Source organism: Salminus brasiliensis, chromosome 6 (assembly GCF_030463535.1).
Source record: "Salminus brasiliensis chromosome 6, fSalBra1.hap2, whole genome shotgun sequence".
Taxonomy (NCBI): Eukaryota; Metazoa; Chordata; class Actinopteri; order Characiformes; family Bryconidae; genus Salminus; species Salminus brasiliensis.
The window spans coordinates 4,485,950-4,498,402 of NC_132883.1; the positions used below are offsets into that span (position 1 = coordinate 4,485,950).

The window sequence follows — 12,453 nt, forward strand, 5'->3', positions numbered from 1 at the left end:
GCCATGAGCTACACTATGTGGACAAAAATATTTGGACATCCCATTCTAAACCCATAGGCATTAATAAGGAGCTGGTCCACCTTTGCTCTAAGCTCTAACAGCAGCATCAGGTAATGCCAGGCATGGGATAGAGGGGTATAAAGCCCCCCAGGATTGAGCTGTGGAGCAGTGGAAGAACTGTGTTCTCTGGAATGATGGTGGTCTTCTAATACTTTAGGGATGAGTTGGGGATGATGAGATGTGGTGGGGATCATCCAACATCCTGACCTCATAAACACAATCCTTGTCACTGAATGCCATCAGATCCTCACAGCAATGCTTTTTACCAAAGCCCTGGACAGTACCCAGAGACAGTTACTCCCAACAACGAACATGTGTCCCAAAACTTTTGTCCGTTTAGAGTATATATGGATGGGCCCGCCCCTTTTGGTGGGGGTGGGGGTGGGGGCGTTGAGGCCACCTGTTTATGGCCGATACAGATCAGAGAGGCTTTTAATGGAGGATATCTTTGGTAAACATTAGTCCGCATATCGCTCTGGTTATCGCTTGGCACTGGGCCCAAACCGCCCAAAGCCCTCGAGTCCAACTGCTGGGCCGCTCAGACAGCAGCCTGCCTGCCTGCCTGCCTGCCTGCCTCCTCGGGCCGCTCGGAAAGCCTCCGCTCGTTCAGGTCTTGGGTTTCAGCTGTGGGTTTCGGCTGCCGTGCGTGCCTCGGTGCGTGCGTTCACCATTTCAGCTATCTGAAATATTTTCGGTGTCGGCCTTTCAGCGGGCTGCGCTGTCCCTACCGCCAAGTGTGCGCTTCATTGAGAGAAATGAAACCCTGATTAAAAGGCACGCACGAACACCAGAGTAAAAATAGCCAGGCGTTAATGTGCTCCGCTCAGTTTCTGCCAGCAGTCCTAGTTCCTCCGGCTGTGCTGTGCGACTTTAGATCTGCAGATTATGGTCTGTGATGGCTGCTTTCAGACTAGCTGGGGTTTTATTGTGTGTGTGTGTGTGTGTGTGTGTGTGTGTGTGTGTGTGTGTGTGTGTGTGTGTGTGTGTGTGTTAAGCTTTGCTTTTAGATCTGAAGCTGTCTGCCAAAGCAGGGGTGCAAAGTAAACTTCATTAGTCTTGGCTGAAGTGTTTAGCCTGCTGAAGGTTCTCTAGGATGAAAAACTCTCAGGCGTTTTAGTGGACCGCTGTGTCAACACCGTCCTGTCCAACTGATGTTCTTTCTGATGTTCATGTCCACAGTGCTGCTCTGAGGCTTGTCCTGAAGTGTGGAATCTGTGTTTCCTAGAACGCCAAGCCGGTAAAGGGCGGGTAAAGTTAGTAAACTCCTCTACTTGGGCCGCTTGCAATGTTATTCGCAAGTGATCAGATCGGATCTGCATGTTCGGACATGACAAACCGAACATCGTAGGCGCTAACAGGCTGCTTCAGACTGGGTCCGAAAACCCCCCAGAATTTCCTGTGTAAATGAATGTTTCCTAGAACGCCAAGTCAGTAAAGGGTGGATACATTTACATTTACATTTATGGCATTCAGCTGATGCTCTTATCCAGAGTGACTTACAAGGTTACTCGTATCACAGATGTGGGTCAATGGAGTGTTAAGAGTCTTGCCCAAGTTCTCTTATTGGTGTAGCGCAGCATAGTCACCCAGACCAGGAATCGAACCCCAGTCTCCCACATGGTGCGGTAGCTCACTGGCAGGTAGTGGTGTTATCTGTTGCGCTACACCAACCACAGCGTAATAAACATGTGCAGTTTTTCTAACACGCTCCGACACTATAGATAAGATAATTAGTGAATGATAACAAATGAATGAATTATTGGAGTTAGGACGTAACTTAATTTTGGGGGATGGTCCACACCCTAAACACCCTGAACTCCCTGAGCTCCCTGAACCCTCCCACTGGGCCTCAGTATAAACTGGGCCTCATTCTCTGTCCAGCATCATGTCACACAACTTCGTACTCTCCACCTCCTCGCCGCGTCCCTTCTTCGCCTTTTTCTGACCTCTGGCGTGGGGTCTTCAGCTTCACACACATGCCTAGAAGCCTTTTCCCCTCAGTATTTAGCTCAGATTGATTGATTAGATTAATTAGATTGATTGACTATGCTTCCCCCCCCCCCTTTCTGTGTTATTGGTAGTATCAGTATCAGTATCAACACAGTATTCAAGGTATTGGTCAGTCAGTCGACCTTTATTTAAAGAGGTGGTAGGTGCGGATTGCTTTCATATACGGAAGCAGGAGAGATGGAGGCCGTGCTTCGAACTCCGATTTGAGCGTCCAGACTGAGACACATCTGTGCAAATCCGACTGTATCCACCTTCAAATGTGGATTGGATTCGATTCTGAGAGCGCCCGTGCTGCGGCAGCCGGCTGGCCAATAGTGTGCGTTAATGGCGCCTTGAAGACACTGGATGGCGCTCTGAACACCGTGGTTACAGCAAAGACTCGGAACTGGATTGGGATTAAAAGTGGCGATACCAGATTCATTAGGGGATGGTGATGATGTGGGTGGATGTGTGTGTTAGTGCTGGGTGTTATTGAAAGTGATGGTGCAGCACCGTGAAGGCCTCACGCTGAGCCGCCGGTGCTGGGCTGGACTGGACTGGAGAGGCCAGCTTTCATAACACTAGCAGAATCGGGGCCAATCCCAGTCCAGTTCTGAGTCTTTGTTTTAACCACGGTGTTCAGAGCGCCATCTGGTGTCTTTTGATCATTGTCTTGGGGGTCACCCCTCTTAGACCGCTTGCAATGTTATTCGCAAGTGATCAGATCGGATTTGCATGTCTGGACATGCAGCGCTAACAGCTAACAGGCTGCTTTCAGACAAGGAAGCAGAAGAGATTGCTCTTGCTCTTGCTCTGGATTTCTGGGAGTTTGAAATCCAATTTGAGCGTCCAGACTGGGTCAGCAAAAAACAAAACTGTCCAGACTATCAAAAGTGAATCTGGACACAGTTTAGAATTTGGGCTTTAAGTAAAAAAAAAATGTAAATATAAAACCGACCAAAATCATCAAGAAGATTTTCTAGAATTAAATAAAGCGGTCATCAGTGGTCCACCCAGCCTCCATCGTCCAGTGGCAGTGTGTGGCCGATCCGCCTGTTTCCTAGACATGAGCGCAGTAAACATGCTCTAAATCCTCTGCTCCAGGGTTGTCCTTTTTTTGGCGTAGCCACAAGTGCAAGTACAGGACGCTAGGATTTACAGCCCAGACGGTCGCTCATCTTCTTGCCAGAGCGTGTGATTAGTGTGGTGGGTAAAAAAAGGACAGCCTTCTAGAGAGCGCTCCTCACTGCTTTCCACTCTGAAGGTCCTGTAGGCGGTTCTCTGTCTGGCTGAGAGCGACGCGTTCACATCTGCAGAGACGCCCTGTCCCGCCGACGACCTCCTACCCTACCCTGAGATGTTGGATGTGAAAGTTCTCTGGTTCTCCTGCTTTGAACTGGGAGGCCTGCTAGCCCAGTCTGCCGTGTTACGAAAGCCGGCCACTCTCGGAGGAAAGCGCGATGGCAAGCTGGTGGTAATTGTTTGTGAAGTAAGCGGTTCGTTGGCGGGGGAAGGGGGTGTTTACGCGGGTTTGTCGCTCGTGCTGGGAGACCAGTCCAGGCCAGCACCGGCGGCTCAGCGTGAGGCCTTCACAGTGCAGCGCCATCACTTTCAATAACATCCAGCGCTAATAAACACATCCGCCCACATCATCATCCCTCTGTCTCAGACACGCTAACAAGTTTGGTATTTGAAAGGCCGTGTTTCTCCCGAGGGAGGGTGTCGTATCTTCTGAGATGTAATGTGAAAATCCAGGGAGCGAGAGTGAGCGAGAGTGAGCAAGGCCTGGTCATCAAAGTGCAAAATGTCCAGTATTCTGATGTAGAACTGTCTTATTTAATTACTCAATTACGGGACAAAAGTATTTGGACACCTGCTCGTTCTTTGTTTCCACCAAAAAAAATAAAGCGGCTTAATGAGTAACTGTCTCTACTGTCCAGGGAGGAAGGCTTTCTCCAAGATTTTGGAGGATCATTGCTGTGAGGATTTGATTGCATTCAGAGACAGGAGTGTTTGTGAGGTCAGGATGTTTGATGATCACCACCCCACCTCATCCCAAAAGTACTGGATGGAGCACAATCACCACCACCTCCATCATTCCAGAGAACACCGTTCAATGCCAGGGGGCAGCATGGTGCCAATAGGTTCGTGTTTATCTGCTCTAGAGAGTCCTATTCTATTGGCAGTACTTCTCTACAGGGAGTAGACAAGCTGTGTGAATGTGTGCATTTGCACATCTGTGTCAGTAATGGGTGCCACTTAAAGTAGCTGAATGTATTAATTAAAAGGGGTGTCCACAAACATTTGGACATAGTGCCAGAGATGGGCTAGATGGGTGCAAAGCCCCCCAGCATTGAGCTGTGGAGCAGAGGAAGAGTTGTGTTCTCTGGAATGATGATGATGATGATGATGGTGGTGGTGCTCCATCCAGTACTTTTGGAAGGAGTTGGGTAGTTGGGGGATGAGGTGGGGCGGTGATCATCCAACATCCTGACCTCACTAATGCTCACTGAGTGCAATCAAATCCTTACAGCAATGCAATCAAAAATGTAGTAGAAAGCCTTCTTCCCTGGACAGTAGAGAGGGTCACTCCAACAAAAACAGGATATACCCCTTTTTTTACCCTTGATTTCAGAAGAAACAATGATTGAGCAGGTGTCCCAATACTTTTGTCCAGATAGTGTGTGTGTGTGTGTGAGTGTGTCTAGAACATCACAGCCTCATGACTATGTGTTTAATGTGTGTTTGTATGTGGGTGTGTCTTTCGGACAGGGTGACTGAACAGTGGCTGCCCCTCCACCCTCCTCGTCTCGGCCCCCACTGCCCCCTCTGATGGACCGCATGAGAAAGATCAAACGGCAGCTGTCCCTGACGCTGAGGGGGGGCAGCAGTGGGGATAAGAGCCTGAACGACACCATCGGCTCGCAGGATGCTGGAGCACACAGCGACTCCGGTACAGTAAAGCAAACACACACACACACACACACACACACACACACACAGCCACAGGACCTACACCTACACTGCAGTACAACTCCAGGACCTGACTCCCTCACTCGCACTCATTCCAGCTCCACACCTACGATGCAGTGCAGCTCCTCACGGCTACAAACTGACTCGTGGACTTCTCTTACGATCGCTGCCGAGTGTGAGCACAACTCAGACCTCCTGCCCCCTGCTCTTCTGTTTACTTTCTGAATGAAGAGAGAGACCGAACACCTCATCATCTCTCCGTCTGTTCGGAGACAGTGGACCAGATTCATAAACGATAAATAACTCATATTTACAGTCTATTAAAGTCTCACCACCGCTCCAGTGAATATTAGCCTGCTTAGGTGCCAAAACTACTGAAAAAACACAAATCTCAGAGTAGTCAGAGCTACAGATGGTAATAAAAGATGCAGTGGAGCAGCAACAAGTAAAAAGAATACAAATAATATCAATTAAAATTAATAAATAAGCAATATCGATGCAGTATCAAATACATAATATGCCAAAAGTTTGTGGACATATCTTTTAAAAGGAGAATTTAGCTGCTCTAAGGTACACCCATTGCGCACAACATGTACAAACATGTACAGCTTGTACATGTTATGAAGCCCCTAGCATTGGGCTGTGGAGCAGATTTTGTCCGAGCTCCAGCCATATCCTCATGTCCTCACAGCAAATTGTCCGGCAACAATGTGGGACAGAAAAAACAAAACCTTGACCAAACCACTATCTGCAACGTGTCCACAGACCCCGGAATGTTATTTGAGTTTTCATAGAGACTAAAGATCTGGGTGAGCTTTAAGCCGGCGGAGAGCTGTTTTTAGACTTGGATTTTTTAGAATTCAGATTGGTGACAGTCCAAGTCCAGTGTCCGTTAGCAGCGTTAGCCTAGCAGCTCCCAATCTAAACTAATGAGGCATGTGTCAAATACGAAACACGCCTTGGCTGATCTACAGCATCTGGGGTAAGAGATTAATCATGTTTATTTAATTGTTTTTGACAAACTAATCCTTTAAAATGTTGTAAATGAATGTGTATTAAATCAGATTTGTGTAAATTAAACCAGATGTTCTCTTTAAACACAGATGGGAGAAATTCTTCTGCAACAGATTGGATTCCTGCATAATTGTGGAGTAGAATGACTTAAAATAAAATGATTGAAAAATAAAAAATAGAATTTAATTATATATAAAAGGACAAAAATAATGATAAAATTAAAAATTAAAATATTATAATAAAATAGTATATATTATAGTAAAGTACAAATAATAAATTAAATAATACAGTTAAATAAAAATAATACATAGGCTTTAGGACATGGTGTGCATCACTATATATATGTGGTCTTAATTTCTTTATCAGCCATTTTTAAAGCATGTGTAATGTAGAATAATGTTTTTTTCATTAAATTACATAAGAATATTTTTATTCATATTAATATTATAATTATAATTGTGAATTTTACCACCTTCTCCCAAGTTTATGCCCTAAGCAAGTTCTAAGCCTGCTGTTCAGCTGTCCCGTGTTTGATGGTCAGTGATGAATATTGGTGAATTATGTTTCTCATGCTGTTTTCTTCTGCAACAGATTGGATTACTGCATAATTTCATAAATGTGGAGTACAATGATTCAAAATAAAATAATTGAAAAATAAATTAAATAAAAATAGTATTTAATTATATAAAAAAGGACATAAAAATAAGGGAAAATATACAAATTAAAATATAATAAGTACAAATAATACATTAAATTATACAATTAAATTAAAATAATACATAGGCTTTAGGACATGGTGTGCATCACTATATTTGTGATCTTACTTTAAAAATTGCTGATCAAAAAAAATTGTGTAATGTAGTGAATAAAATGTTTTTTTCATTAAATGACATAAATATATTTTTATTGGTGAATTTTACCACCTCCTCCCAAGTTTAAGCAAGTTCTAAGCCTACGGTTCAGCTGGCCCGTGTTTGATAGTCAGTGATGAATAATGAATATTGGTGAATTATGTTTCTCATTAGCAGATTTTGTCTTCAAACACAGATGGGAGAGATTACTCTGCAACAGGATATGGATTACTGCATAATTTCATAAATGTGGAGTAGAATGATTCAAAATAAAATGATTGAAAAAATTATATAATAAATTCAATAAATATAGTATTTAATAATATAAAAAGGACATCAAAATAAGGGAAAAAATAATGCAAATTAAGATATTATAATAAAATAAAGTGCAAATAATAAATTAAATAATAACAGTTAAAATGTAAAATAAAAAAATATATTTTTCCCCATTAAATTACATTTAAAAAATATTTTTTTATTGGTGATTTTGAATTGTGAATTTTTACCACCTCCCCCCGAATTTATGCCCTAAGCAAGTTCTAACCCCACGGTTCAGTGTCAGTGATGAATATTGGTGAATTATGTTTCTCATTAGCACAGAAGGATGATTTAGGCAGGAATTGAGGCGGAGCGTCGACTCCACACCAGCCATGTCTGATTAGATACTCGGAACTGTCAGGATTATTGATAACCCGTTATTGCCTCTTTCTTCCTGTGAAAAATAACTCTGTGTGCTGCCGTCTCGTGTGTGATTGCCCGTGGAGAGACAGCGCTGTCACGCTGGGTCTTCATCTTCACTTTTCTTTCCTGACTCATGTCAGAGTGCCTGAGAGTGCGAGGAAGAGCATGCAGCGGGAAATCTGACCGAGCTTAAGAATTCAAACTTCGGCCTCCTGCTTGCTGGGTTTTCTTTCTGACCAATGGCTTCTGCTTTGAACTGCCTGCTGTGTCCGAATGCATTACTCGTCTGACCCTTTCAATGAAACCACCTCGGTGTGCTGACCCGCCTCTTTCACTCACACATCAGGTTATAGAAATGCGAGCCTGGTTTGGAGTTTGCTCACAGGAGCAGGTGTTGCGGTCATATCTCCTCGTAGACCACTTATAGCGATAGTGGGATAGAGTAGGGTGACCATACGTCCTCATTTTCCTATCATAAAATAATTTCCTAAAATAAGAATATCTGTCTTTTTAAGCCCCGCCTTCTCACTGCCACAACTAGGATGCGTCCCAAATGGCATCCTACTTAGAAATGCTAGTATTTGAGCATGTAGTGTGCATTTTAGATAAAAACATCAAAGCTGAGGATACTCCCAAATCCCTGATGCGTGATACTTGGAGCCGGATAGTTTTGGGGTGTGCTTTTGATGGACACCCTCATCCCACAATTCAGTGCAAAACTGAAAGGGAGGAGCTACTCACATCTGCTAAACTTTGAACAAATGGTGGACAATGATGCAAATGCATCAGGAGAGCTTGCAGTGACCTATGTTGGCATAGCAACGCTTCATCACTTCCTGTTAATACGGTGCAGATAGGGCGTTAATATTCAGTGTACTAATCTGTCAAGCCTGCACTATTAAGTAAAGGTGTACTATGTACAGTGACATGTGTGGTAGTGAACACACACACACTAGTGAACTAGAGGCAGTGAGCACACACACCCCCAGTGCGGTGGGCAACCAACTCCAGCACCCTGGGTATCGAACCCAGGTATCGAACCCACACCCCTGTCATCAATAGCCCAGGGCTCTAACCGTTGAGCCACCACTGCCCACAAGATTAGCATGTGGTCTAAACCTTCTAGTGTTAGTGTGTAGTATGTGGTGTGTAGTACGCAACTGGGGCGTACCTGTAGTCTGTCTACCTGTACCTGCATCTACATGCAACCTCTGGTCAAACTGTCGGGGAGAGAGACAGAGAGGGCGAGAGAGCCGGCCCAAAATGGGACAGATATTCTGAAGGGTCCAAAAGCTGAGTTTCAAATCAATAATCCAATCAGTCACACACACACACATACACACACACACACACACACTTAAAACCTGTCGGACACACCTGGAAGACTGAACACTGGATATTTTAAGCAGCTGGCTTTATTGGATGTATGTATTTATTCATTTGTTGTTGTTAATGTATGAAAATGTTATGTAACAGGGTGGTAATGTTTTTTAAGTCTATATTGATTTGTGCTATTTAAGACTCCTAGATGGAAATGAAAAGAGATGATGCAGCAATATTTCCATTTATGCGTTATGCGGCAACTTAAAAAAACAAAACAAAACATAAGAGGATAAATAAAACCTATATACAACTGAAAATAAGAGATCAAAAGAATCGAAATGATCACAGATATAATAAACAATATACAATAAAATCTAGAGAGATAAGGAAGGAAATATCCACATAGAGCAAATGGACAACAGACTATGACTATCTAAACACAGGAACTATTCTGAACCGTTTGTTCCCACAGGGCTCTATTTTAGGGTGTGGAAGATTTTTAATTATGACAGGAATGTAGTTATGAGAGCCTACAGACAGGGTTTAAAGGGTTAAACCAACTCCGAATGACCTTAGTGTAGATCGTAACCACTGAATTGTGCCGTATTTTACATTCCACACTGTTAAGGTATTGTGTTATTAAAATGAACTAGATTTGAAATATGCAAATAAATAAAAACAAAGGAAAAGGCAGGTCACAATTTCACAGCGTTTGGTCCGTTGGTATGATGACGAACTGCTGCCCTTGGATTTCATTGTACTGAGCAGCCGTTCGTTCAGCCGCCCGTCTTTACTGCAGTCACTGACCGCAGTCACTGACCGCAGAGGACCCCAGGTCTCTCGATTTTGGAGCTCACTTGCTGATCCCCTGTTTTTGGCATCGCTGGTTTTGTTTGTACTAACACTGACGGTGTTCCTTCTGAATTGATCCTGTTTGAGTTTATTAACATGATTTTTACTGAATTAAATGCATGGTGTGTGTGTGTGTGTGTGTGTGTGTGTGTGTGTGTGTGTGTGTGTGTGTGTGTGTGTGTGTGTGTGTGTGTGTGTTCCCTGTCGATTTATTTGATTTTAATTTGATGTTTCCCTTTTCTTTTCTTCTCCCCTCTCTTTCTCAATGTTCCCTCACTCTGCCCCCCCGTCCTCCCCTCATTCCACCCTCTGACCTCCTCCTTGCTGACCACGTCCGCTGGCCTTCACTGTTTTATCCACGCTTTCACACGCTGCCATCATTTCATTTCTCTGGTTGTTAAATTGTTACATCCTCTCCTATAACTCCTCCTCCACCCTCCTCTTCCTCCACCCTCTTCCTTCACCCTCCTCCTCCTCCAATCATATTAATCTGTTTTACACTGTCGTTTTTTCTGTCTTCATCTCGGACTCCTGTTTTCTTCTGTATTTGTCTTTTCTTTTTCTCTGGCGCTCTTTTCTCTTTCGCTTTTTCTTTTTTCACTCTCTCTCTCTCTCTCTCTCTCTCTCTCTCTCTCTCCTTTCTCATTATTTCTCGCTCTCTCGCTCTCTCTCTCCTTTCTTTCTCTCTTGCTCTCTCTCCTTTCTCATTATTTCTCGCTCTCTCCATTCTTTTTATTTCTTTCTCTTGCTCTCTCTCCTTTCTCATTATGTCTCACTCTCTCGCTCTCTCTCTCTCTCTCCTTTCTTTCTCTCTTGCTCTCTTTCCTTTCTCATTATTGCGCTCTCTCTCTCTCCTTTCTTTCTCTCTTGCTCTCTCTCCTTTCTCATTATTTCTCGCTCTTTCTCCATTCTTTTTATATCTTTCTCTTGCTCTCTCTCTCCTTTCTCATTATTTCTCACTCTCTCACTCTCTCTTCTTTCTTTTCATTTCTTTCTTTCTTGCGTGCTCTCTCTCTCTCTCTCTTTCTCCTTTCTCATTATTTTTCGCTCTCTCCTTTCTCTATATTCTTTTCCTCCCTCTTTTCGTTCATTTTATTTCTTTTTTCTCTCCTGTCACTCTCTTCTATTTTCATTCTGTCGTCTTCTTTCGTCTGTCTCTCCTCTCGTCGTCTCTATTTTCTCCATTTTTCTCTTTCGTGTCTTCCCTTCCCTTTTTTCTCCCACTTCTTTTTTTCGTCTCCCTCTCCATCCCAAATGATGCTCTGCCTCTTCCCATGTCCTTGTCCCTCTCCCCTGCTCTGTGTGTGCTTTCCCCTCCTCTCCCTCTCTCCCAGAGGCCATGCCAGGTGGGGGTAGTGCCAATCTGCGTGGGTCAGTGAGGGGAGCGGGCGGCTCCTTCAGCATGCACTCACTCCTGCAGTCCTACAGCAGTGCCCTCCGTCGCCCGCGCAGCCTGGGCCGCAGCCTCAGCTCCTATCTCAACCACACTACACGCCTGGGTACACACACACACACACACACACACTCTGCACCAGCCAGCACAGACTGTTCTGTATCTCGCCTCACCATTGGCCATGGTGTGTGTGTGTGTGTGTGTGTGTGTGTGTGTGTGTGTGTGCGCACGCACAGTGTCTGCACCAGTTGTGCAACCTGGGCTGCAGCCTGAGCTCCTATCTCCAAAACAGGCTTTGGTACACACACACACACACACACACTTGCTTGAGGTAGTCAGTGATTTCCAGTGAAGATCACCAGTGTTTTCCTTAATGATGAGTTCATGACCTGACTTGACTGGTAAGACCAGTTCTGGAACAGATTGCTGATGGACTAACTGCCAAGCGTAGAGCGCTGGCATCCTCATAACATGCCCATGCCAGTGCCGCTGGTTCTCTGTGCTTCTGCAGTTAAACCTCACACACATTTCAGTGTGGAGCACGATGTACGGGTCAGGTAACCCCCAGAATGTGCTGAAGACAGCTTGTATAGAAGACCTCCAGGGACTTAATAGGACATCTGTATCTGTAGGACGATAGGGCAGTCTGATGGACAGCAACCTTGGTGAGCAAATAAAGGTGTTTGCTGTGAAAGTCTGAAGTCTTGAGTCTCCCAGATGCATCTGATGCCTGGATAATCCTACACTGGGTTTTAAGGTCAGAATCAGGTTTATTGGCCCAGTATATAATGAGTATCATCAGTAGTGTCTCTGGCCTGTAATTGATGATGGTGATTTTCTCTGCTCGTTTTCTGGTTCTTGAGCAGTACTAGTTCTGAATGGAGGACAGCGAATCACAGCTGATTCTATCGTTGATGCACTGCTGCAATTCTCGGGCAGGATGCTGCTTCGATGTTCTGTAGCATACTTTAGGTCACTGTCCTGCAGAAAAAGCCAGCCTGGCCAGCTCAAGCTGGTTAACTCTAGTTGACGAACACGACCAGCGTCGCCAAGCTAGTCGACCAGCATCGCCAAGCTAGTCGACCAGTATGACCAGCATCGCCAAGCTAGTCGACCAGTATGACCAGCATCGCCAAGCTAGTCGACCAGCACGACCAGCAAAATCAAGCTAGTCGACCAGTATGACCAGCATCGCCAAGCTAGTCGACCAGCACGACCAGCAAAATCAAGCTAGTCGACCAGTATGACCAGCATCGCCAAGCTAGTCGACCAGCACGACCAGCAAAATCAAGCTAGTCGACCAGTATGACCAGCATC

General features: G+C 44.6%; 1 protein-coding gene across 3 annotated transcripts in view; it reads left to right on the forward strand.

Annotated features, from left to right (window-relative positions):
- cdk16 (cyclin dependent kinase 16) overlaps window positions 1-12,453 on the forward strand; it is a 50,065-nt gene that overhangs the window by 9,849 nt on the left and 27,763 nt on the right. The window contains exons 2-3 of one of the 3 annotated variants that reach the window (XM_072681380.1): window positions 4,822-5,002; window positions 11,078-11,242. In XM_072681380.1, the coding sequence (XP_072537481.1) occupies window positions 4,882-5,002; window positions 11,078-11,242 (286 nt within the window). In that variant the 5' untranslated portion in view covers window positions 4,822-4,881. Of the gene's footprint in view, window positions 1-4,821; window positions 5,003-11,077; window positions 11,243-12,453 lie in introns of those variants that run through there. The other 2 variants (XM_072681381.1, XM_072681382.1) reach the window with 2 other exon arrangements.